Raw genomic sequence first — 26,839 nt, 5'->3', positions numbered from 1 at the left:
GTGGGGTAGAAAAGCATCTCAGGCTGGTGCCTGCTGCAGAGTGAGTCTGTGCAGCACCGGGAGAAGGCAGAGGAGACCAGGCAGCCGGTGTGAGTACAGAGACTTCTCAGAGGAGCCCACTGGCTCTCTATTCTCCTTTGAGCAGGGACAAACAGGAGCTATACACTGTAACTAACATTAGAATCTGTCTCTTTTGTAATTTTGAGATCTTATAACTCTTCTGAAAAATGTTCTTTGGCTAATTATCTGTCCCTTTGCCTGACAACGGTTCCTGTTTTTGTCAGAAATCATTTGATCTGACAAGCCTTCCTTTAAAAGGATCTGTGGGGCAGTTTTCTTCACAGGTCTTTTCTGCAAACAGGTCTGTGTAATTAGTGTGTGGGCTCGAGTAAGTTAACAAATTAGTTTTATCTAATCAAGGCTACTTTTACAAGACCGATCTTTACTGTTCACTAATGAGTTGATCCATCAGGAGCTGCAGGTTATAAATATGTTTATTCTTATCCTAATGTTTTTACACAAATTGTTTCCAGTAACACCAGTATTATTGGATATTTGTACTTTTATGATTATGGTTACAAGCCTAAATTTTCATTTCTCAGTAGCTTTAGGCATTTTAAAGGACATTAATGATTTTTTATTAATTTTAAGGTCTTTATAAAAGTCAAGGCGATGCTTATAGACCATTTCTTGCTGAGTAAAACTGATAAGCACAGCAGGAAAAAAGGCAATATACATAGTTCCTGTGCATTATTTTCTTTATAAAGCTAACATGGATGCTGTGATTTTTCTAGTTCCATGAGGAAGTAGTTCTCCTCTTGATAAATCTTCCCAATGAGTATAAAACTGCTTTTGTGTTTTGCTGTTTTGCTTTCTGCTATACTAGGCTTAAAAAAAACAACTTTCCTGTATTTTCTTTTAACTACCCAAAGGGACTTGTATAAACATTTAGATTGCAAAGGAAGTTAGGCAAGAGGAGTAAACGAAATGTCAAATTTTCTTTTTCTCACTCTTGCGTACATTCCGAACCAGTGTGGATCCGTCCAGCATCTGCTGGACCCTCCTCTGCGATCTGGGCCTGATGGCTCTGCAGGCTGCCCACAGCCTGATGAGCCACTGAGGCCTATCTAGGACAGAGCCCACATGGAAGAGGAAGGCCCCTGCTTGTCCTTCTCTTTCATTCCCTCTCCCCTACACCCTCCCTTCTGTTTTCTTAATCCAAATTTCTCTAGCGTGGGTGGGTGAGTTTGAGGTGTGGTTTGTATATTCTTTCATGCAAGAAATCTGAGCAAGGAAAAGAGGTACTGAACTCGAAAAGGCAATCGCATGACTGGTAGGTGAGCCTCACCTCTCTTCTGCTTTGAACACTGGTTTGACTAATGAGCAATTGTTTGTCAACTTATTCAGTGTGTCAGGAGATATCAACACTCTGGATATGAATCACTTCATAAGAAAACAAGCTTAACGAAGGTACGAGAGAAGAAGAAGAGAGAGAAAGAAATACACTTTTAACCTCTTGAAATCAGCACTTCTAAAAGTAAAGAGCCTCCCAGGGTGTTGAGTGATTGAAATCAGCCACGGAGGGGCTGGGTCCCTGGGGAGTTCTTCCATAGGGTGGGGCTCACAAGGGATACTCCTTTGTAAGAAAACACTTAAGGCGAGAGACACACAGTCAGCTGCTGTTAGTGACACAGCTATTTCTGCTCTCTGCTGCTTGACCCTTAAATGTAAGGCATCTTATCCTGCCTATTCCCTTCGCAGTACTGTCAGGTAAAGAATTTTACATATATGAGGAAAGTGGTGCCTGAGAATAAGAGGTGTGTGAGAGTCACAAACCAGCCCCTAACACTGGGTGCTCTGAGAGTCGCCTATGCAGAAAGACCTAAGGCTCACACACTCTCTCCCCTTCTCTCTCTCCCTTCCTCCTTTCATCTCTCTCTTCCTCCTCTCCTTCATCTCTCCCTCCCTCTCTTTTCCTATTTTATTTTATGTTTTGAAACAGGGTCTCTCAAAATGTAGCCCAGACTGACCTCAAACTCAGAGCTCTCCTCTCTTGGCCCCAGAGTGATGGAGTTACAGACATGTGTCACCATGCCCCAGCCTCTGAGTCTCTAAGTTTGAATTAGGGAGGTTTGTCCTTTTAAGCCCTACTTTCATTTGGGCTCTGTCTCCTTCAGATGGTGCCTTTATTCTCCCTCTGAAGAGCAGTGTGAAGAGAGATCTAGAAAACCCAAGATGAGTCATTGCCATTAATTGTTCATGAGACTCATCTGGAGTCCCCTGGATGTTTTTGTATTTTAACCAGAAGCAAAGTAATGACTTTGTATACATGGTGTTTCCTGAATTAGAGGGAAGACAAGGAAAGACTGAGCAGGAGGTGGTGGTGATGGATGGCTTTCTCCTGTGGCTCTGTATACAGAGGTTCCCTTAACTGTATGATACAAGTCAGATCAATGGCAAAGCCTCTTCATTTTAACACAAACGGAAACACTGTCTTATCTTGAGAAGGAACATTTGGGTCAGCAAGATGGCTCATCAGGTAAGAACTTGCCTAGTAAGACTTAAGCTTAGTTCTTAGGGCCATGGTGGAAGCAGAGAAATGACCCCCACAAGCTGTCCTCTGACCTCCACAGATAGGCAATAACATGCACATGCCCGTATTTACACACACGCACATACACATACCTCATATATGCAGTATACATGCAATAATAAATTTTTTTAAATTTAAAGATACTATTAGTGACAAACTATAAAGCTGGCTTGTAAGTCAGGAAACTTGTGCTTGGATTTGAAATCTGTTTAAAGCATTGGTAACCTGGAATAACTCACTACCCCTCTCTGGTCCTCGGCTTCCTTGTCTCTATAGTGAGAAAATGACTGCAGAGCTCCTAAGTTAACAGCCAAACTTAAGAGTCCACCACACCATGAATGAGCTCAAAATCTGGAACAAAGACCTTTATCCTTCCCTAATTAAATATCTTCTTAGTGACATAAAAACAAGCAAGAGTAGAATCATTGACTTCAAGTTGCGACAACCTGAGTGTTTATAGTTTGGTTTTTAAAAATACTATTATTCATCAAAATTGGCTTTCTTTTAAAACTGCACACAATCTGTCCAGTTGTGAGTTCAGAATGACGTTACATAAGCATGGGTAAAGAAAAGAACCAGTCTAGGTTGCTTTGGCAGAAGTCAATAGGGAAGAAAAGTTAAATATACACGGCCACAAAGTAGGATATAACATTCCTGTTGGTCAAGAACAGAAAGGGGTAGAGAGGAAGAAAACCATAATCCCAGACAGGGGAAGTTGGGCATAGGGTTCAGTGGGCAGAAATAAGAGGACAACTCACAGAGGGATGACTAAGAGAAACCAGGAAATACCAGCAGGAGCAGGTAGCCTGGGTGCTGTGTTGAATAGAGCTAAGAAGTTTCCAGTCTCTCTCCAGTTGACTAGAAGACAGAGGAGAGTTAGCTAATATTACAGAGAGAGGGAGAGAGGGAGGGAGGGAGGGAGGGAGGGAGGGAGAGAGAGAGAGCATCGCTTTGTCTGCAAGAACTAAAATACCTAATGGTTCTTAACTTCTGGTGCAGCAGAACGGGACAGGAGGCAATCTGGGTTTGAAGAGACCCATTGGCAACAAAGACTGCCAAATAAGAGGAGGGCTGGGGCAGTGTGACGCAGGAAGACGCTTGTGTGTAACAAGATGTCCCTAGGATTCTCCTTCAGATTAAGCCAGTGATTCTAAACCTTCCTAATGCTATGACCCTTCTACACAGTTCCTCATGTTGTGGTGACTGCCAACCATAAAACTGCTTTTGTTACAACTTCACAATTGTAATTTGGGGGCTGGATCATAATGTAAGTGGATCATAATGTAAGTATTTTTGGAGATAGAGGTTTGCCAAAGAGGTCTCAATGCCCCAGGTTGAGAACCATTGAATTGAGGCTTCAGGGAACCCCAAAATGTTAACGAAATCAGAACTGCATTCATGACAATGGATCGTAACATCAGATAAATAGTTGGCTAGCCCTAAAAGGCTACCTATGATTGTGGACCACTAAGTGCTGATAGACGGACGTGAAACAATTAAGTAGATCACTCAGCTCACTTTTGTACTATAAACTAAGTCCTAAGATACACACCAGAATTGTACCTAAATTTTAAGAAAAGTTATAAACAGGAAACACCCAGAGCCACATATTCTGGTGGCTAATTTTTTTTTTCAAATTAGGAAATATCTGCATTCTTTGACTTGGGCATTGATGCGTGTTTCCACAGTAAGTGGAATGTCTGTGCTCCGAAGGATAATTTGAGAATCTCTGCTTCAGGGGGCTTACTCCAGAAGCACCGGTAGAGTAGGGACAGAAGTTAGTGACTTCATTTGAGTCAGACATTAACAGCTGTCAGAGGGAGTTGGAACAAAGAGGTCAAAGGGCTTGAGAGTCATTAGAAAACCGCACTTTGCTTCTATTGAAAAGACAGATTTATCCAAATTGAAATCTTACTCAAGGTTTTCCTTGACAAGGTTCTCCAAGAAATAAAACTCTTAGGATGCACAAGGGTGCATGTACGCGTGCACTGTGTGTGTGTGTGTGTGTGTGTGTGTGNGAGAGAGAGAGAGAGAGAGAGAGAGAGAGAGAGAGAGAGAGAGAGATTTGGGTTACCAGTATGCCTGACATCTAAGCAGTAGGTCAGCAGTCTTAAGCCCAGAGAGGGGTGATTGGAGACAGACCAGTTTCTATGCTTGTAGCCTTAGAAAGATCTGCTGTTTCTTCAGAGAACATCAGTGTTTGCACTTCCAGCCTTCACATGACAAGAGAAGGGCCTCCATGAGACGGAGGCTAAGTTACTTTACTCAAAATCTGCAGATATGGTACTACACACCCTACCTTTTAGAAAGCTGAGACAGGAGAATCACAAGGCTAGTTGATGATACAGTGAGACCACACCTTTAAAAAAAAACGATATCTTTAGGCCTGAACTATAATTTTTATATTATATTTGGACACTAGGGTCCGTGTCTGACCCAAAATAAAATTAGCCACCACAGGAACTGGAGAGATGGCTCAGCAGTTAAGGACACTTGTTTCTTTTCCAGAGGGCCCATGTCCTGTTCAATGCTCAGCAACATGGTAGCTTACAACCATCCCTCTTGCTGCAGGATATTGATCGGATGCCCTCTGCAGAGGGCACCAGGCAGGCATGCAGTGCACATATATGCTTGCATACAAAACACTCACCCACACAAAATAAAACAAATAAATATTTTTTAAAAATTGTTTAACCCTCAAAAGAAGTTTATTTGATAGTTCTTTATCAAACATGCAAAGAGAACAATGTGTATCCAGGAGTGCATCTTTCCCCAGATATCCTTCTGGTTGTGGAGGGTAAGTTCACTTGTCCATTTTTCCAGGAACAATGTCTAGACATCCTGCAATGAATAGATCAGTTGATCTATTGCACAGAGACTCTGTGCTGTCAACTTCTGTCATGGCCCAACACTCTCTGGCTTCACTTCATAAACTCTTTGGTGACTGTCTTCTGAGCTTAGGGATCTGCCTACATCTTTCTTTTCTGTCAGTCCTAGAACACTGGTTTCAAACAAGTTAGAGAGGCAGTGAGGGGTGCTCAGACCTCCCACTCTTGTTCCAGCCAAAGACACAATGTTTTGATCTGTTCTCGTATATTAGATATTTTGCTTTTTTATGAAACTACTGCTTCAATTGCCTTTGGCGTTTCCTGTCTTGTTAGCTCTAGCCTATCTGCTTCAAGAAGCTTCAAGAACCTGAGGCAAAAGCCAAGAACATTGATATTGCCTAGACAACTAGTATGTCATGAGTCCTTTGCATGGTCTCATTTAATCTTTACAGACCCTTGATGCTGGGCCTTAAAGTTCTCATTGACAGATAAGGCTCAACAAGAATATTGGGTCACAAAACTACTATGTGATCAAACTAAGATTCATACCAAGATCTAGCCAAAGCTCACATTCTCCCTGCTTCTCCCTACTCCCTAAGCTACTCTCTTGCTGTAACATGCAGGAAGTCCTACACAGGAGGTACAAGAGAAAAAAAATTTCACAGTGGGGAGGAGGATTCAAGAGGAACACTGAGGGGGAGTGTGGAGTGAAAGGTTTATTTGAAAAGTTGTTAATGCCGTGGGTAGACAGGGGCATCAGCATTTTAGGAATTCCAAGTAATCTTCAGGCCTGAGGACCAGAGACAGACAGCATGGTAGGGTCTCTGAAAGAGGAAACAGGGACCAAATGACAGAAGTGTGGTCTATTTTTATACCTAATTCAGGACGGAGGAGCTCTCGAGGTATAAGGCCGAAGCCATGCTCTCTGGAAAGAGTTAGAGAAGGCGGTGGAGAACAGGGTGTGTAGCCACCCATGCTTGCCTTTGATATAAACTCGCTTCCCAGGTGAGAGAGGCGCTTGGAAGTCTGTCAGTTGGGGACTCAGACTGTCCTTGTCCGGTCCCTGTGAAAGAGCTGCTGCAAGTTCTGTCAGCCTGAGTGGCAGCTGGAATCTAACATTATGTTCTCGAAGAGAAGAAAGAATGCAGAAAGAGAAAGCAAGTGTCCCCACGCAACAGAAAACCTCCGAAGTTATGGCTACATCACCACAGTCTGAATCAGAGGACTCAGCCCTGGAGGCAAGAGTTAACCGGGCAGGAATGCTGGTGGAATGTACAGACACCCTCCCTGTGGACAGACGTGCAACTTGGTACCTGATACCAGCCACACCCCGGCACAGCTAGGAGGCTTTTTCCCTTTTCCCAGTGAGAGTTTGATTTCTTAAAGCTAATTATGGAAAACAAGAAAAAGCACAAAAGGGTGCCTCTGGGGGTGAGGCCTCCAGTATCCTCTGCCTATCAGGGGAGAGGAAGTGGATATAAGGTTTAGTCTCCTTGACCTAGGAGCTTATGATGGTAGTCATCATTAGTTCCTCTGTCTAATGTTCTATGGGTCTCTAGGGTAGTAAATGTAACCTTAACCCAAGACCCTCCCCTTTCTAAATATTCCCTGGTCAACAATAACAATCTCTTGTTTGCAAACAGTCTTAGTATTTGAGCATCATAGTCCCTAGTCCCATGAAACAAGTTGTATCCCACCCATTTGATGAACGAGGAACGAGACCTATCATAAGAAGGTCAGTCATTGCTCAGAGTAACTCTTGATAGGGAAACTTGACTTTGAATCTGGTATCCTGCCTGGCACCAAGTCTAGCGTGCACCATCTGACCACAGCTACTGCACTACACACTAAACGCACAGCAGGAAGCCTGCACCTGGCTTCTCTTGACATTTATGGCTGAGGGAGAGGTGTCACAACCATCAACTTAACCTCAACGAGAGACACAGGGAGTCAGTGTGGCACCCTTGAGAAGATGAGATGGGAAGACCTCAAGTTTGAGGTCAGGCGGTTTGTTCAAGACCCCATCTTTACCAAACAAAACACAGGTGTCTGAGGAAATGCTGTCAAACCCTCATCTCCCATTGGCTTCACAGCACATCCCTTCATTTCTGGAAAGTAGAGGGGGGAGCTGTAAGTTTGGAAAACATCTGTACGGTTTCCTGGATCATAGTGGGAAAATATTAGTGTGGTAATACCCCGGGGAAAGGCTAAGACAAGAAACTAGGGAAGTGTGTGGAGTGAAGCCTTGGTCTTTCTGACCTTCTAAAGAACAGCTCTTCTGTATAGAGAAAACTGTATGTGTTTTCTTTATTCCCAGGTTGGCAAGGAAGCTAGGCCAGCATTTCTTTTTCTACTTAAAGTGTTAGCGTTATGTCGGGATTGCTAAACTCTGGCGCTATATAACCAGCAGTCGGGCTGACCTTGATTTGACTCTGGGTCCTGGGCTTTCTGTCAGCATGACCTTGAGCAAATGGATCTCTCCAGCTTCCTTTCCTCACGGTCAAGATGGAAGGAACAGAGTCTCAGGCTAGACCCTTAAGAAGTGTGTATCCCATGAAACTCCCAACTATAGGGATTCCCAACAAGACCTACACAGCAACACCAACATGGAGGTGGGAAGCCCCGCCCCTAGATGAAGAGCAGCCAATGGCTGCTGAGAAAGAGAATGGGGCGGCCGTGGGGGAGGGGGGATCTACATAGGCCAGTCCCCAGTGAGGCCATCCAATCCCAAGTGATCAGCCCTAAATCTATGTTCACAGGAATAAATAGGCTCAGTAGAGGTGTGTGTGTGTGTATGCATGCATGTATGTGTGTGTGTGTGTGTGTGTGTATGTATGTATGTATGTATGTATGTATGTATGTATGTGAAACTATAATAATTATAGAAGAGGTCACAAATTTGAGGGGCACCAAGGATTAGAGGGGAGAGGGAGGGGGTAAATGATTATAATAGGTACAGTACTCACTCACGTTATTCTCAAAAATATAAAACATTTAAAATCTTGAAAGGAAGGCAACCAAGCCAACATGGATTTTTAACCCAGTGACTCTCATTTCAGACTTCTGACCCCAAACCGTCAGCTACTATTTTTGTAAGATTGAGGAAATCTGTTACTATAGCAATAACAAACAAGCCCAGCGTTTTGGGGAAAAAAGAATATCCATTTATCAGGTCTGTTGAGAAGTTGACCAAAGGTGCCTGAGACAGAATGGAGAGAGCACTGAGGGGCCCATAGGTGGCAGATTCCATTCTTTTGGGTCACTTTTGGCAAATAAGTGTGGCTTTCTTTAAGACAAAACAAAAATATCTTAGTTTTAATTATGTGCGTGGGAGTGGAGTGCTGCACGCATGAGCAGGTGCCCTTGGAGGCCAGAAGAGAGCCTTGGATCCCCTGAAGCCGCAGGCAGTTGTGGGCTGTCCTCTAAAAGCAAAGCAGTTACTCTTCACTGCCAACCCATCTCTCCAGCACCAAGACAAGTCCGACTTCCTAAGTTAGTATTTGAAAAAAGTTGGGAAGAGGCAGCAAGTTCAAAATACCATGCCTATCGATATAATCCTTTCTCAAGCTACCAAACCACCGTCCCAGCAGCGTTTCCTACCACACCACCGTCTAGGTTTCTCCCATGTTTTTCTTGCCCAAATTGGCCTCCTGCCTACCCGCTCCCGTCTCTCCTCCACTCTGATCTGCATTTCCTATCCCAATCCTGACTCTTAGCATTCTCTTTTTCACCTGATCTTAACTGATAAGCTAAACAATAACCGCCCACTTCTAAAACCCAGTGACATCTGGGAAAGCGGTCCGTACTGCACCAACATCCCTTGCTCGGGTTCCTTCAGCTTCCTTCTGGACCAGCGGAGCCCCTCTCCCTGTTGAACATCTACCTGGGTCCTTCTTTTTTTCTCCACACCTCTCACAACTCTCCCTTTGTTAGCACTGGCCCTAGTTAATTTGCCTTTCAAATCCTTGGTGCTATAGTCCCGTTTTAGATTCCCTGAAAGAAGCAAAAATCTCTTATCTTATCTTGGAACCTAACTAACCTTACTGCTACCAAGAAACTGCTACACGCCCAACAGGTGCAGAATCGGTTCAATGATGGTCAGTAATGAAGTTGAACTTGGCCTCTCCAGATACTTGCCCTTTAGAGACTGTGTTTTTGTTATCAAAATGTCTATCTTTCAAAGACTGTTTGTTTGTGTGTCTAGTTTAGAGAGCAGCCTAACTGGTCAGGATTAATGTCAGTGCATGCCAATGAAGAGTTTTACAATGTAACTGATCCGGCTGTACCAGTGAGACTGTCCCTATCAGAGCCTTCTAAGCACTGTATGGTTCTACCCATCTGATATGGGGGAATTACCCCAGATAAATAAATGGCATTTCTAAGCAGAAATTCCACAGAGTGGGGGTGGGGATCAGAAGATGGTGTAACAAGGGCCCTGATTCTTCTGTTCCTTTGACAAACATTGATGGAATATGTGTGCCAAATTGTGAGTCAAAAACACTCATACACTTTAACTTTGTAAATTCCCACAGTCTTCAGGGTGAAAAGAAATGAGAAAATATTTAGAGATGTTTACATTGCTTAGGTTATTACATTACTTGGGTTATTATAATCAAAATACTTACGTTATTAATATACGCCTTATAGCATATGTTATGACAATAGAGTTAACACTTGTCAGGGCCTGAGTCGTAGAAAAGATGTAGGCTGGAGGAGTCTCCGCGGTTAAAAGCACAAGCTGTTCTTCTAAAGGGCCTGAGTTCACTTCCCATCACCCAAATCAGGTGACGCACTGTAACCCCAGCTCCAGGGGATCTGAGGCCACTGTCCTACACAGGTATTCACACACGTACATCTGCATTAACACAGACACACAAAAATACATGGCTTTAGAAAGAAAAGGAGAAAGAAGGAAAGAAAGAAAGAAAGAAAGAAAGAAAGAAAGAAAGAAAGAAAGAAAGAAAGAAAGAAGAAAGGAAGGAAGGAAGGAAGAAAGAAAGAAAGGAAGAAAAAGGAGGGAGGGGAGGAAGAGAAGAGAAGGAGAGGAGAGGAGAGGAGAGGAGAGGAGAGGAGAGGAGAGGAGAGGAGAGGAGAGAGGAGAGGGAAGGAAAAGAATGGGGAAATAAAACAACAAAAGCAAGATGTGCCTCCCCACAAAGCAGGAGTTCAGCCAAACTGGCTAACTTGGTGTTTTGTCTTTACTTTGCACTTCTGAGTCTACCCCTCTCACTTCCCCTCTCCTCGGAAAGTCTACCACTCTTCCCACATTCCCCCTCCTCCCCTACCTCTACTCTCCTGATCAGAATACTGACTCAATATAACCTGCTAAGCTGGATTCTTTCACAATGAGGCCCCAACTCATTTATGTAGACATCCACTTACACACTCTAATGAGACCTTAGCTTCTTGCCTAGCACAGAATCCTAGACTGTAACCATCTCCCTCACTCATCTTTACATACCTCGATGTGAAAATTGTATCGTTTAATACCTTTTGACTTAGAGTGTCAGTCGCTTAGCTAATTAAAGAATAACATGTGGGGGAGAGGAGCAGCTTTTCTCAACATGTCCCAACTACAGAAGTTAAAAATGATTGACCCGAACATCTAACCTGTGCCCCTTCCAGAGAATCCCCCCAAATCTGCCATTTCTGTCTGTGTATCCTCAAAGGCACTTTACCAGTTAGTTAGTCTTTGATTCCCTAGAGTTTTGTTCTAGTTGGATTCTGAGAATCTATTATGTACATGAAGTCCCTAGAAGAGTGCACAAGGGAGCTACACAGACCTCTTTGCTTTGCACTTCCCTCATGCAAGAGGGAACTTCATTTTGTACAATCTATGTTCTTTAATGTAATAAAATATTTAACATTAACCCATGGGCCAAAATGGCCCCAGACAGCTCTCCAACTCTCTTAGTTTCCCTATGGTTGTTGTTGGACTTGCCCAAGGACCAATATCTGAGGCTCAGCGTGTGTCAGCCTGGTCATCACAGTGACAGGTTTGATCTTTGTGCTCCTGGTGACCTTGGAGAACCTCAGTACCCCTCTGAGAAGGATGATTCCGGTGTCTCTCATACCCTAAGGGACTCCTGAGGGACACAGATCAGACTCTAAAAGTCCTTATTTTGTTCTTTAGAAACTCCTGTGGTGGCTGACCCCAGGTATCAAATTTCCACCATTACTAAAAGCTCTCATTTGGATACCAAAAAAAAAAAAAAAAAAAAAAANGGAAAAAAAAAAAAAAAAAAAAAAAAAAAAGGAGAAGAAAAGAAAAGACAAGAAAAGAAACAGGAGATGTCATGATTTGCTGACAGTGTAGAGACTGAAACAGTATTTACTACCTGCTCCCATCCAAAGTTACATTCTTAACTGTGTCTTCAGCTTTTAGAAAATCCTGAAGATGGCCAAAGACGATTCCACTGTTCGTTGCTTCCAGGGCCTGTTGATTTTTGGACACGTAATTGTTGGTGTAAGTCATGAGTATTTTTCAAAAAAAAAATTGTGTTCTTGTAAGCATGGCTTTTAGATAAATTAAAAGTGAAAGTTTAAGAAAATAGTATAAATATCGTTCCCCTTTATAGTGCCTCCATTTTAAGAAATGTGATGGTAAATAGACTAGCTAGAATCTTAAAATAGTTGTATATAGTCACCTATTATGACAGAAGACTATTTCCTTTCCAATTTTTAAGACGTAATGACTATGAAGAGTCATATGTTCACCGTGGTCAGTGTCTAAATGCACCTGCTTCTCAGTCATTTATGCTTCTGTCCAGTTGCACCTTGGTTTGACTTGGTGACTGTGTTATTGAAGGTACTGGGACAGATGTTTGCAATGGGATAGGATAGGAGAACAACTTTCATACACGAATGCACTGAGTGGGTCATACCCTAGGGGCTTTATGGATGGCCTGGGGCTACGTAAACCTTTTCCCAACTAGAAAAAAAAAGTTATATGTAGAAGAAAGTATTAAAGGCAGAAGGTATATGGAAGAAGGAAGCAAGATAGAAATAGCTGTTGGCTCTCCTGGCAATGGGGGACTCATCGCATAAAGCCTCTGTAAGATGTAAGGGACTCACCACTTGAGCCCATCCTGCCCCCGGCCCCTTTCCCCTGGTGCTGTGCTCTTGGCCACAAGCCTGACAGACTCATTCTCATCTTGTTTCCAGATGTGTGGCATAGCCCTGACAGCAGAGTGTATCTTCTTTGTATCTGACCAACACAGTCTTTACCCACTTCTCGAAGCCACCAACAATGATGATATCTTTGGGGCAGCTTGGATAGGCATGTTCGTGGGCATCTGCCTCTTCTGCTTGTCCGTTCTAGCCATAGTAGGAATTATGAAGTCCAACAGGAAAATCCTCTTGGCGGTAAGACCTTACAATGCATGGACCTTACAAAGCTGTAATGTAGCTCACTTGACAGAGTACCTGCCTAGCACACATAAAATCTTGGGTTCAGTCCCTACCACCATATTATCTAGGCATGGTGGTACACATCTGTAAACCTGTTCTGAAGGTATGGGCAAGATGATCCTAAATTCCAGGTAATCCTTGGCTACATAGCAAGTTCAAGACTAGCCTGTGCTACAAGAGATCCTTTCTCAAAATAACAACTAACAAATTCTCTTGAGTTGTTTTCCTGGACCAATTTTGGTGAACTGTTTCTTCTCCATTGAGCAAAGAGCTTTGGTTTTCAGTGGGCTAAGTGGAAGAAAGATTCTAGATGAGTGGACAAAAGTGGGGATCGGGAAGATCCCCTTGCACGATCATCCATGTAGGATATAAAGATGCCCTTCATGGCTGAAAGTTCAGGTTCTAGTAAAATGAGCTGAAAATGGGAAGGAATGCCTTTGGGTGGTCTAGTTGACTATGTGCAGATGTGTGCTTCTCCAGCTGCTGTCTGCACGTGCCCAACAGTCACAGCCAGGAATGACACGTACATGAGAAATGATGCCATGGGAATTTTCTTTTAGATTTTTTTCCCCCTTGATAATAGCAAGTTAGTTTTAAGTGTTGATGTGTTAAGATACAAAACTGAAAGTAGACATGAGTTTTTCATAGAAGACAAGAGCCTTTTTTTAAAAAAAGACTTCCAAGTTCAAGGCCAATGGCTTTTGTGCCATGGCTGCGTGCCCCACACTGTCATTTGCTCTGCAGTACAGGAACCCTGGAAGACCCCAAACAGCACCATTGTGAGTGACCCATTCACACTAGTCGGTGGTCTCAAGGCACTGACTAGGCCATGTTCTGCCTTTGCAAATGAAAATGTAAGATAGAGGAATCTTACCTGGGCCTCAACCTCTGCTTTCTGCTCTGTGCTCCAGGACTGCAGTTTGTGTCACTGTCATCACATGCACATACACACCCACCCCCGCACTGCTCCCTACCCCTGAAGTAACTCCCCTACTCTGAGTCCCTCTTCTGAAGAAGAAGCTGAGCCACTTAGGGAGCTTTTCGGTCTGCTTCTCTCAGGTAACCATTCCCCTAGTGCCCAGGAATGCAGACTGTTTGCCTTCTCTGTTTCCTTTGGGTGAGTTAGTTCCTGGGCAAACGCACTCTGAGAGAGTAGGGAAAGGAACACAGGGAAGAGGGTGAGAACTGAGAGATCTTCCTGATGACAAGCACAGACTTCACCCCGGGCTCCTCTCTGGCCTAATCCTAAGGGGTCCTGGGGTTCTGTAATGGGAGCCATCAAAGCTCATGACAGGAAGCAAGGCAGTAGCCAATATGGGGAGGGTTATTAGAATCTCTGAAAGCTCTTTCCAGACTTTTTTTCCACAGAGGTAGTTGGGGTTTTGAGGGGCGTGGGAGGATTGTTGGTTTGTTTTGTTTGAGGGTCAGGCAGTGAAAACAGCAAAGGGTCCTGACCTTTGAACCCACAAACATCCCAAAGAGGGAGGACAAGTCCCCCCACCTACTCTACAGTCCTTCTCCCAAAAAAAGGACATGAGGAGAGACAGTGCATGGATAAAAGTGTGCAAGTCAGGGGCCTTCACTGAGAGGCGTCTGCTATTCAACTCCGTTCCAGCCGGACCCCGGGGACAGGGCTGTGTTGAGCTGTTCATGCACAGTGACTTGCAGCCGCATGCACGCACAGCAAAAACAGCGCATAGAGAGCGCTGCTTCCCTCGCCTGAGCTGGTATCACTAGAACATGGGTGTGTGTTCCGTGTGAACAGTGAGCCTCTATGCCGGAAGGCTGCCTGCTCCTTAGAGATGAGACTGGGTAGGAAGGACACAAGGCATTGGTCATGTGAGCCATCCTTTCCTGACTTCTGTGGATCTACGTTTTCAGCAGTTCATGAAGAAAATGACTCCCACTTGAAGGGACTTACAATGCCCAGTGTCAGGTATGACGCACTGAGGCGATCTTGCCAGCCACCGGGCATGTACATATACCAAAAAGAAAATCCTCTGAAAAGCCCACACATTCCTTCATTGTTTATCTTATCTCCCCCCACATTAAAATAGAATTCAGGATGAGAGAATTCCAAACCAAATGGTCATTTCTTCCAGAGATAAGCAGAGAACTGAGCTGACCCACACCCCATTTTGGTCTGAGTACCTAGCACTAGCCCCATTCCAAGTAGCAGCTGATCAAAAAGGGTTTGTACTCCCTGACTGCTTGGATACCACATTTAGATGAATAGGACTCACAGCAACCACTTGGTGAGATGTCTGTTATAATCCTCCGTTCTCATCTCTTTTCCTCCCAGTACTTCATCATGATGTTTATAGCGTACGGTTTTGAAGTGGCATCTTGCATCACAGCAGCAACACAACGAGACTTTGTGAGTATAGTCCCCAATGCACGGAGCAAAAATGACACTCCAGCAACTGACATGCTTCGACCCCTCGCTGTGTGCTCGTTGTGCCAATACGCACACCATTAATACCCATGCAGTATCGGGAAGCCTTGCTTGTCATTTCTAAATTAAAAGAGAAATGCACTAAATGCAAAGAAATGTATCTAGGAATGAATGGCTGACAGGTCACAGCAGGAATTCTGAGTCCAAGCAGCCTGATTCCCAATGCCCAAGCTGGGATCCCGGCTGGCACTGACTGCCATTCGTCCACACCATGGCCTTTCTGCATGTTCTGCCTCATGGAAGACATAATTAAGAATCTTTCTTGTCCTGTTTCTCACTCTTTCCCTAATCTACACCATCCTTAAAAGACTCAGTCATGCAGTGATTCCTTCTTATAGGGAAACCCAAAGCAGTCCCGGCCAAATGAGCATAGCTTCCCTCCAAGAGAATGTTCAGTTTATAGAGCAACAGGTGCTACTTGGCCTTTCTAGGGAGCAGGTGTGCTGACTCTCTCGTGTCATTCCCACCCCTGCAGTTCACAACCAACCTCTTCCTGAAGCAGATGCTGATGAGGTATCAAAACAACAGTCCCCCAACCAATGATGACGAATGGAAGAACAATGGGGTCACCAAGACCTGGGATAGGCTCATGCTGCAGGTAAGGAGTGTGGTCCCAGGGTGATTACCCCTGGGGTGATCGCCTGCACACCTGAGTGGTTAGCCACACGAATGTGGGTGGCAGTGAGGTCAGCACCTCCAGCAGGTTTCTTCAGGAAGAGACTTGTTCCAAGCCAGATCAACAATGCCTCTTGTTTACTCGTGATCCTGAGGATGAGAGAATGTTAAATGCGTGGCTGGGGGTGGTGGTGTCTAGATCCATATTTTATGTAAAGCTTTAATGCTGATTAGCCTGCCCTATAGATGTACGTTAAAGAACATTGGATTAATAACATGTTCTGCCTCTTAGGACTTAGCTCTCACAGTAATAGGAAGGGGTGCCTCGCCTGCCCCACAGAGAACCCATCTGGTGACAGATACATGTCTCACCTTTTATGCCTCCTTTGATGAATTCTGCTAAGCATCAGGAGACATGATTTGATTTAATCACTCAGTTTTAAGTGGACATCACACCTCATATCCACACCTACCTCAAATACCATCGGAACCCCAAGTCTCCCAGAGTATTGTCCATGTTGTCTTTTGTGTGTAACCTCTAATGTGAGTCAACTTTCCACTGGCCCCAACACACACACACACATATACACACATGCAAAATCTCACACACATACAAACTCTCACTCACGCACTCAAATGGATACACACACTCAGGACATACACACACTCACATTCTCTCTCTCTCTCACACACACACACAACTCTCACTCACATGGATACACACTCTCATTCACTGACATACACACACTCACTGACATATACAAACTCGCATTCTCTCTCTGTCTCTCTCTGTCTCTCTCTGTCTCTCTCTGTCTCTCTGTCTCTCTGTCTCTGTCTCTNTCTCTCTCTCTCTCTCTCTCNCACACACACACACACACACACACACACGTGCACGCAAACCTTTCAGTCTCCTCTACCCCTTTCAAGGCTCTCTTTACACTCCTACTTCACTAGACATCTGGCACTTCCTAGTGTCCCCTGCCTGTCCCTTCACCTTCGTGTGCCATGGGACCTAGAAATTGGCTAGGTTTCCTCTCTGCTCTGCATGGCTCCTCTTCTATCTCTTCCTTTGATTGGCTCCTTGTTTAAAAACTTGAGGTCCATGCCATCAGCCTGGGATCTCCTTATTATAGTTATTTGTCAACCATACTGCACACAGTCATTCCCCTGCCTCCCTCCTAGGGGTTTCACTATCACCAGCTGTGTCTCTGCCATCCATGATCCAATCATCCTGTCCCAGATAAGGCTTCACAAACCCCACGAGGACTCAGACAACATCTGTTCTGTCGATTCCTTGTCTTCCTGCATTCCAAAGATCTCCTCCCTCACCTCAGCCACCTTTCTCCATGGCAACAGCCAGCATGTCATCACCAGTAACTGTGCCACCCACTTTCTGACATTTCGGACATTGGCTCTAACATCCTCACATCATTCTTTTGTCCCATTGGGACCTCTAATCAATTATCCATGTTTTCATTTCCCAACACTCTTTCCTGCTTCCTCTTATAATCTTCGCTCTCTGTTGGCTCCTTTGTTCCATTGTGAATCTGCTTTCTTCTTTCCTGCACAGTCTCTATGAAGTTAATACAGTTTTGGCCCACTCCTCCCTTAAGGGCTAAATATTTCTGAGAAAAGTCCCCCAGCCATGCTAATTTAACTATAAAGCTCGCATGGGCACTCTGTCTCCTGGTGTATTTTCCAAGAAATCTGCTTTGTCACTATTGCATAGATTTCCATTTTTCACCTCTACAAAATTACTCCCCACCCTCAGTCATGGCTACACCTCATGTCTTAAGAATATAGAAGCAATCAGTTGGGATACATTTTTTCTCTCTCCCAGCAATCTGCCCATACACCCACGTTTATCTGCAGCCAAGACAGACAGACTGCCCCACACCCAAGACCCTGGCTTCCACTCCAAGTTCCTCTCCTTTTCTTTGGCTTACTCTGCTTCAACTCATCAGCCTGCAAGATCATCCTCTAGAACTCCTGCCCGATACTCACCCATTATACAGTTCTAACTCATGACAAGTCTCAGAAGAAAAACCTGTGCCTGATGCTTGAATTGTCACACTTTCAGCTGCTATTGATCAAGTACAATTGGCTTCTGACCACAACACTCTACTTCCATGCCACATGCAACGGTTACTGGTCCATTCCATCTTGCCAACTGCAATGGTCATGATTTGTCCTTATTAACGCATTGCCCCTAGGACGTATTGATTATAACACAGAATGAGGGGCTAGAGAGATGGACACCGAATAGGGGCTGGAAAGATGACTCACTCCATCAAACACCTGCTGCACAACCGTGAGGATCACAATTCAATCCCTAGCACCTATATAAAAAGCTGGATAAGGGTGTGTCTGTGTCTATAATCCTGGTGCAGAAGAGGCTAAGACAGGGCTTCCTAAGACTCATTGGTGAGCTTCAGGCCCAGTGAGAGACCTTGTCTCAGAAAATAATGTGGACAGATGGAGAATGACACTTGACATCAAACTCTGGCCTACACATGCATGTGCACGCACGCACACACACACACACACATGTACACACATACACACAAACACACATACACACATTTACAAACATGCACGCACACATATACATATGCACACACACATACAAATAAACATACATACACACACATGCACACACACACACAGTGCAGAATGAATCTTTTTCCTGGTATTTCCTATATCTAAATGGCAAAATGGTTCATCATTACAAGATGATCTTTGCCCTCAGAATTCCTTGGTTACGTTTATTATAAAAACTGGGAAAGGCTTGTAAGTTTTATTTCCTCCCTGAAACATTTTGACAGAATTTATGATAAGAAATCATAAATACGGATTTTACAGCCTTTCTCTTCAGTTGCGTTCAGAGTATCAGGGCATCCGCTGTGTATATGCTGACCTCCTTTTCTTATGGAGAGAGACAGCTGTGTGTGCCACCAGGTCTGACATTTTTTCCAGTTTACTTCCCCCTTTATTAAAAGAATACACAGTTACTCTAGGAAAATACGATGAATATAGAAAAACATGAATAATTGCTAATAATTTCTTTACTACTAAAGCTTTCTGTTTTGTGATTTTAAATAATTATAGTTCTCTCACGATGTATCTTTCTTTAAATATTAGTAATAATTAATGCCTATTAAGAGTTTACTGCTGGGCATGGTGGCGCACGCCTTTAATCCCAGCACTCAGGAGGCAGAGGCAGGCAGATTTCTGAGTTCGAGGCCAGCCTGGTCTACAGAGTGAGTTCCAGGACAGCCAGGGCTATACAGAGAAACCCTATCTCAAAAAAAAAAAAAAAGAGTTTACTATGAGCTGTAACAAGTACATTATCTATATTGACACACTTGATCTTCACAAAGAAGATGTTCATTTCATATTTATAATCAAAAGAAATAAGGCTTAGAGCATGGTTCTCAACCTTCCTGATTCTGTGACTCTTTATTTAATACAGTTCCTCATGTTGTGGTGACCTCTCCCCAGCCATAAAATTATTTTTGTTGCTACTTTATAACCATAATGAAATGTAAATATCTGATAAACAGGATATCTGATATGTGACCCTATGAAAGGGTCATTGACTCTGAGGCGGTCATGACACACAGGTTGAGAACCACTGCCTAACAGACTTATAGTAATGAGCCCATTCATGGCTGGTAAAGTAATAAACATAAAAACATTGTTGGAAACTTAGAAAAACCTTGAACTCCAAGCTGGAAATATTTGAGTACTGTAGGATATAATGTGCTTTTGAGTACTTTCTCTACAAAGCCTTGGTTGTGACATTGGTGGCTTTGGTGTGGACCATAACTTTGTGTCTCTCATCCTCTGGCAGGACCACTGCTGTGGTGTAAACGGTCCGTCAGACTGGCAGAAATACACCTCTGCCTTCAGGGTGGAGAATAACGATGCTGACTACCCCTGGCCTCGGCAGTGCTGCGTCATGGACAAGCTTAAAGAGCCTCTCAACCTGGACGCTTGCAAACTTGGAGTGCCTGGTTATTACCACAGTCAGGTGAGCTGTCTCTCCTCTGAAGACCTAGCAGAAAGCCCTGTCACTCCTTATGAAGAAAACAATAGTCAGCTGTGAGTAGACTCTGTAAGGAATTCTTCATGCTTCCCTTAATCCTTGTGTCATCGTCTTCCTTCTCTGTTAGTACACTGGGGGGGGGGGTGCTCATTTAGAATTGTTGCAAATTCTTTTTTAGTAAAAAATTACTGCGACATGAAGATTTCCGTAGCACTAACCAGTTTTGTGTAAATGAAGACAATCTGTGTAATGTTTAGAAATGGTTTTTCTGAGAAATATTTGTATTAGACGAAGGCTTGCAAAATGTAGATTGGAAGGGATGCTATACAAAAGAATATGATTTATTTCCCAAAGAGTGGCAACTGGTGAGGCCAGAGTTGATGAAGATTGGTGGTTTGGGCTGCTGTTGATTTACATATTGTGGGGTTTTGCAAAAGTGCTTCTGGGCTGATGAAGGCGACCCAGTGGTGAAACATTTACTGAGGCCCTCCTGAGTGCCAGATGTTGTGCCATGTGCCATGTGCCACACACAATCATGCTCATGATGCTCAAACATCAATGCTGGCTGTACCCTGCAGTCTGTACATGAGGAATGGAGTGAGAGATGCTCACTGGAGCCTTGTCCAAGCTCACACAATTAGTAAATGGCTGTTAGGTTTCAACCTCAAGCCACATAGCTTCGGAGAAGAGATGCCACGCCAATCAAGGCTTGGAAACAGACCCCCAAAGTCTTGGTGAGCTCTCTCAAACTCCTATAGGTGGCGTCTGCTGAAACAGCACACTGAAATGTTCTGTCCTGCTTAGGGTGTGGTCATTGTGAGGAAGCCTCTCCTGGTATGTCGGCTTGTCAAATAATTGAGAAGCATCAGGTTTTTCCCTACCGAAGTAAATGCTACAAACCACACATTTAGAGTAAAAGACACCATTTTTACACCTGGCAGGATAGCTGGACTACAATTGGATGCTTTAATTCACAAAGGATAAGGCAGTGATCGACTGGTTTCATAGCAGTGTCTGGAGCAACCCTCACTGAACTGGACAGCCACCTTGTTAAGACGTCGCTTCAGTCAGTTATGTTCCTCTGTAATAAAGATTAAATGGGTTGCTTATAATCAGTATAAATGCAACTATCACTTGAACTACTCATTAAATGTTTTCAGCATTTCCATGTCAGGAGACTCTCATGCAAGCCCTTCTTTCCTAAATTACAGTCACGTACGAACAGTGTCTTCTCTCTAAAGGGGACAAAAAATGCCCACCTTCCAATGATGGCATAATTTGTCGCCCCTCTACCATAACACTAGCTGAGAAAATCAACTAAAACCACCTACTCAAGTTTTGCTAGCAAGTTTGAAAGGGAAACTCAAATTAAATCCCTCTTCCCCTTTTACTGTCTTTGGACAGCCACACCCATCCTGACATCTTCCTTTGGCCTCCTGCCTTCAGTGTCTCCATCGTCAGTCAGCTGAACGAAAGCATAAACCATCACCACTTAGACCCACTCTTTAACCAAGTTCCTGCGTCCCTGTCATTTCTTCCTCTGTCCCTTACTCCATTTGCCCCCACTTCCTCAATCGTAACATAAACCGACCTATCCATCTTTTTGACTCTCCCTACCTAGAGTCCTCCAGATTCCCACACATCCCCACTGTCTGATATATAGGTCATATGCTGCCCCATACTTACTATATACTTGCTGTGGCTTTTGCACTTACCCTGTCCAAACAGTTCCATGAGCTCCCTTAAGGACCACATTACTCAGTTCTGGATCTTCAGTACTTAGCATAATGCCTGGCACAAAGTAGACACTCAGTAAATGGTGGGTGGGTAAATTAGTGAATGAAGGAGTGAATGACTCCTCTTTTCATAGCCACATTGAAGCTTTTCAACACCTCCAACACACCAGTGTTGCTATAGCTGTAAAAACTAACAAAACCAGGAAAGTCAGCCTAAGTATAGTATAGGGTCGAACACACACACACAGAGGGTGGGAAGGGAGTGGGAACTTAAGCTTCACTATGAGCCTTGAAAACGCTACATGCAAATCCTGATGACGTCACCTCAAGAATATTAATATATAATCAGAGAGTAAAGTCCCAATAAAACGATTATCATCCTGGAAGCTCAATAATGAGATGAAAACTGGGGATTTTGATTGTGAGTCCCATAAAGACAAGAGATCTTTCTGTTTTGCCCCAGCTAAGCATCCTACTCAGTACCCAGCACTTGGCACAAACTGTTATACATAATATTAGATTAATGCTTTCCTCCCAAGATTTTCAAGAGGATGGGTGTGTTCTGAGTATTTCAAGTGGAAGTTGTAATCATTACTTAGAATCTTTCATTAAGTCTGCTTGTTTTGTTTATTTATTCATTCATTTGTTTTTTTTTTAAGACAGAATATCATTCTGTAGCTCAGGATGGCTCTCAACTTTTTGTGTAGCCCTGAATGACCTTAAACTCATTATTACGTAGCTAGGACTGGCTTTGAATTTATAATCCTCTTGCTAGATCATCCTGAATGCTGGAACCACCAGCAATCATTTCGTAAATTATCACTAGGTATCTACTACATGCCAGGCATCCATTCAAGGCTCTAGAATTCAACAATTAACAAGATAAAATTCTCTGCCCTTGTGGAGGTCACATCCTATTATAAGTGACAAATAGTAAACACGCTGCACACAACGGTCCAGTCAATGTGGTAGGTATGCCAGGTAGTGTAGTAAGTGTCAGGAGCAGAGATAAAGCAGGGTTTGTGAGTGGGGTACGATAAAAGAAAGCGGTTTTCTCCGTGGCTATCCAGAGAGACTTTGTTGAGAGGACATCTGCACAGATCTGAATTATGTGCAGAGATGAGGAACTGAAGTGTTAAAGAACACTTCTCAGCAAAGAAAGCAGCCAGTGCAAAGACCAGAGCATCCTTAGCATTTTGGAGGAAATTCAGAGACCAGCCTTATGAGGCCAGAATGATGATTTCAAGATGTCTAGAAGGGATGAAGAGGCCTAGGCCTAGTGGGTGGAGTCCGATGTGCTAGGCTTTGTCCCCTGATTAACTGAATCCTTACCACAGGAGGAGGTCTATGCATGCTCTTCCTGGAGATGAGCTTAACCCTTCAATGAAGCCCTGGAGGGACTAAAGTGGTACAAGGAGACTCATGAGTTTTTGTATTTGTGATATGCTTTTAAATAGACCCTAAGGGATTTGCATAAGTGTTGAAAATTAGATAAAGAAATTAAGGAAAATTCCAGAAGTTTTCATTTGGGCATCCTGCAATGAAAAAAAGAGTAACGGTTTTGTGGGGGTAGGGTGGGGAGTGGCACAGAGCGATTTACAAAAAGGGAGGATCACGGGAGACAGAAAGAGCATCGAGTGCATACCTGTCACCACTGGGTGGAGTCAACCCAGGATAGTTGTTGAAATTTGCTGGCAAATCTAGCACACTTGCCTCTGGGCCTTTTGGTGCATGGAATCAGCATAAATTCTACATTTCCTGGGCATTCCCTGTGATCCCCCAAGGTTATAGTGAGTCACTCAGATGGCAGCATTGCATGGTTAATGACTGGACTCTACAGGCCCTTGATTTGTCAGGAGTCAGCTTTCCCACTCAGTTCTTTTCTCTGCTCTGGATTCTCCTCGTTTATGGAGCTCATACTGTCTTACTAGGGCTGCTATGAACTGATCTCTGGACCAATGGACCGGCATGCCTGGGGAGTTGCCTGGTTTGGATTTGCCATCCTCTGCTGGACTGTGAGTATCCGCAGCACATTTTATTTCAGAAAGGGACAATAAATAGAGAACTTGAGAAGGTCCCCAGCTATTTCAACCACCCTAGAAAGTCTGGAAAACTAGCTTTTCAGCTAAGATAGTCAGGAAACTTCTAGCACCAGACCAAGGACAATGGGTTCCCTTGAGGTATGGAATGCCAACTTCCCTACTGGACAACTGTATTTTAATATACAATGGAATTTTTTTAATCATAAAGAATATTAAAAACATAGTAATCAACAGTCAAGGTGTGAAACAACCAGTAGCTTTTGTTGTTGCATAGAAGACAATACCAGATAAGACTTCCTGATTCTTCTTTCCCCACAAAAGGTATAACAGGACAGAATACAGTGGGCACTGGTGCAGTTTAGTCCACCTGCCTCTATTCTCCCTGAGACTCAACCTTACACCGCTTTTGTGCCACCAGAGCCCATGTTAAAAAACAAAACAAAACAAGCTACTGAACTATTCTTAACCTCAGTGCTGAGTGAGAGGATACAAATGGGGAAGGAGAGAGAAAGCTGTTCCCCCAGGAGTGTTTTATGATCGCTCTTAGGACTTCATCTCTGCTGTGAAACGATATCCCTGTGACATATTTGATGCCATCAGAGGCAGAGAGCCAGCTGCTCTTTGTTCCCCAGCGCCTAGCATAGCACATAGTAAAAGCTCAGTAATTTACTAAATGAATTTATTAGACAACAGGGAGGTGTCTATTTGAGCAGGAACTACTGGACATTCAAAGGCTTTTGAATATCATGGAGTTGCCAACCAACACTGTATACAGGAATCAAATTCTAAATTTTAGATACTGTAAATATCCCCTGAAGTTCAGCGGGGGGGGGGGGATGAGAGCTAATGATATGGAAGGTCTGCTGTTGATGAGACCCCATGTCAGAAACCCCTCAAGAGCAGGAGGTAGGCATATCTGCCCAACAAGGAACCATGCTTGAGAAAACTCCTAGACATACCAGAGGGCTTGCTCAGAGGGCTTTCCTGTAAGGCTCGATAACAAATACTCTAAAGTCCACTGGGTCCTATGGATTTGGATAGTCACTTATCTTCCCTGTACTTCTGGCTCTTTAGGGAGCTTTGAAGTCAGATATGCCTGATTCATATAATCGTTAGTAAATATTAGGCTCAGTTATTATTTTATTATCTTACTCATAGCCCTAGATCTGAGGTAGAGAGAGAAGATATGAAGTTTGCTTATAGATACAGAGACTGGGGCTCAGGAAAGCAAGATGGCATTAGGCCCAGTTATTATTTCATTATCTTACTCACAGTCCTAGACCTGAGGTAGAGAGAGGAAATAGGAAGTTTATCTATAGATACAGAGACTGGGGCTCAGGAAAGCAAGATGACGTGGCTAGGATCCACGTAAGTAGTTGGCAGACCTGAGACAGCTTAGACATTCCAATTCCATACGTGAGTGAGAGGTCTTAGGGGTCTGTGGTGCTCTTAAAAGGCAGTCATTCAAAGATGGCAAACATATTAGGAGGTTAGGGAAGTCCTGTGGAAGAAAAGGTTTTAAGATTAGGAGGAAAGGGAACCAATGGCTAGAGATCTACTCAGCTGGTAGAGCCCCTGCCTAGTATGCCCCAAACCCTGCGTTAGATCCTAGCACTAAGTAAACCAAGCATGGTTGCACGTGCCTATAGCCTCATAACTTGGACGTTGAAATCAGAAGGCCATCCTTGGCTATATAGAGAGCACAGGGCCAGCCGAGGCTCTGTGAGAACCCATCTCAAAAATAAACAAATAAATAAAAATGAAGAGGATAGATCATCCAAGTAGTTTCTGACTGAAAATAGAAGCACATTGGAGACTACTTAGAGAGAAGAAATTTCCCCAAAACTGTTTCAGTATGGAGATGAGAAGCACGCTTGAGAAATCAGAGAGACTAGGTGGGAAGTGGGGTGGGAGCGTGGGGACTGGAGAGATGGCTCTGAGCGGCAGACTATAGAAGCAATGCTCTGGACCAGGGTGAGCAGCAGCATCAGGCCCTTGAGACTGTCATCGCCTAAATTACTACTAGAAACCCCATGTCACCTAAGCCTGAACAGAAGGAACATAATTGTTTTATATTGAAGTAGTTTTTTTTATATATCTTAATTCTTTGTTTTCCTCTCTTCCCCATTCTAGTTTTGGGTTCTCCTGGGCACCATGTTCTACTGGAGCAGAATTGAATATTAAGCACACACAGTGTCTCCACTATACCTCCCTCCCTGGGTGACTCTGAATTTGGTGCTGGAACCTGCTGTTTCGTGACACGCCCTCTGTGTGCTCTGCCCCATGACTCGTGCTTGTCTCTCTCAAATGCCAGTTCTGGTGGAATGGGCTTCCTTTAGGCTTTCAAGATGCTGCAATCCTTAGCAGAAATATTTCTCATCCTTGCCTAAGATTCCGCAACGTATTTATATACTATAAGACAGAAAGTGTACTATATATAATATAGTACTTACGTGTACTATATAAGACAGAAAGTTTGGAGAATGGAGATGACTCTCATTCCTGTCTATGTTTAATGTGGGAGCACAATGATATTCAAAGGAACCTGAATTGAAATTAAACCATTCATCGTAAGCTCTGTCTGTATTGAGCAGCAAATTCAAGAAACAGAGAGCCTATCTCTCTATTTTCTTCAGCCTTGAAAGACTTTTGTTTGTCACTGTGTAGGCTGGGGGAGGAGGGTTGCACTGTGAAAGAGGAGAAAATGGCAGTCATGCTTTCTTCTGCCTCTGGTTCTGCTGTGACTTCTGTCTGCAGTGTTCCTCACACCTTTGGATGCTTTTCGTCTCCAGGACAACCCTTGATTTTCAGATTTCCTCTCATGCCCTGTGGAGTGATGTGCATGTAGCAACCCCACTCTCTGTTCATTGAGTGTATGGAGACTCTGGGGACATCGACCCTGCCCAATTTACATCAGCTCAGTCTTTGCCCTCGGAGGTTTCAACCGGAAACACTTCTCAAACCGCAGGATCCATGCCAGCTATTCAAACAAGTGATTTATAGGGTCTTTTGTTTGCTGTCAAAATAGTTTGCTCACATTAACGATCCCGAAGGAAGTCCTGACAAGTCACCATTTGTTTGCCTATCCATAAATAAAGGAGCCCATAAAATA

General features: G+C 43.7%; 1 protein-coding gene across 1 annotated transcript; it reads left to right on the top strand.

Annotated features, from left to right (window-relative positions):
• Upk1b (uroplakin 1B) lies at positions 1-26,839 on the top strand. Its single transcript, XM_021185261.2, has 8 exons — positions 1-89; positions 11,800-11,887; positions 12,586-12,786; positions 15,134-15,208; positions 15,762-15,884; positions 19,755-19,934; positions 23,617-23,700; positions 25,861-26,839. Exons 2-8 carry the CDS (start codon positions 11,819-11,821, stop codon positions 25,909-25,911), a joined length of 783 nt encoding a protein of 260 aa, XP_021040920.1. The 5' UTR covers positions 1-89; positions 11,800-11,818; the 3' UTR covers positions 25,912-26,839.

The sequence above is a fragment of the Mus caroli genome, chromosome 16 (genome assembly GCF_900094665.2).
Source record: "Mus caroli chromosome 16, CAROLI_EIJ_v1.1, whole genome shotgun sequence".
NCBI lineage: Eukaryota > Metazoa > Chordata > Mammalia > Rodentia > Muridae > Mus > Mus caroli.
The sequence above is the reverse complement of the archived record's forward strand: the minus strand, read 5'-3'. Positions and strand labels throughout refer to the sequence as shown.

Excerpts from the sequence above, each read along its gene's own strand:
- Upk1b (XM_021185261.2), top strand. The coding sequence starts at position 11,819 with ATGGCCAAAGACGATTCCACTGTTCGTTGCTTCCAGGGCCTGTTGATT. Across the intron at positions 12,787-15,133 it reads ACAGGAAAATCCTCTTGGCG|TACTTCATCATGATGTTTAT; the intron begins GTAAGACCTTAC and ends TTTTCCTCCCAG. Across the intron at positions 19,935-23,616 it reads CTGGTTATTACCACAGTCAG|GGCTGCTATGAACTGATCTC; the intron begins GTGAGCTGTCTC and ends CTGTCTTACTAG.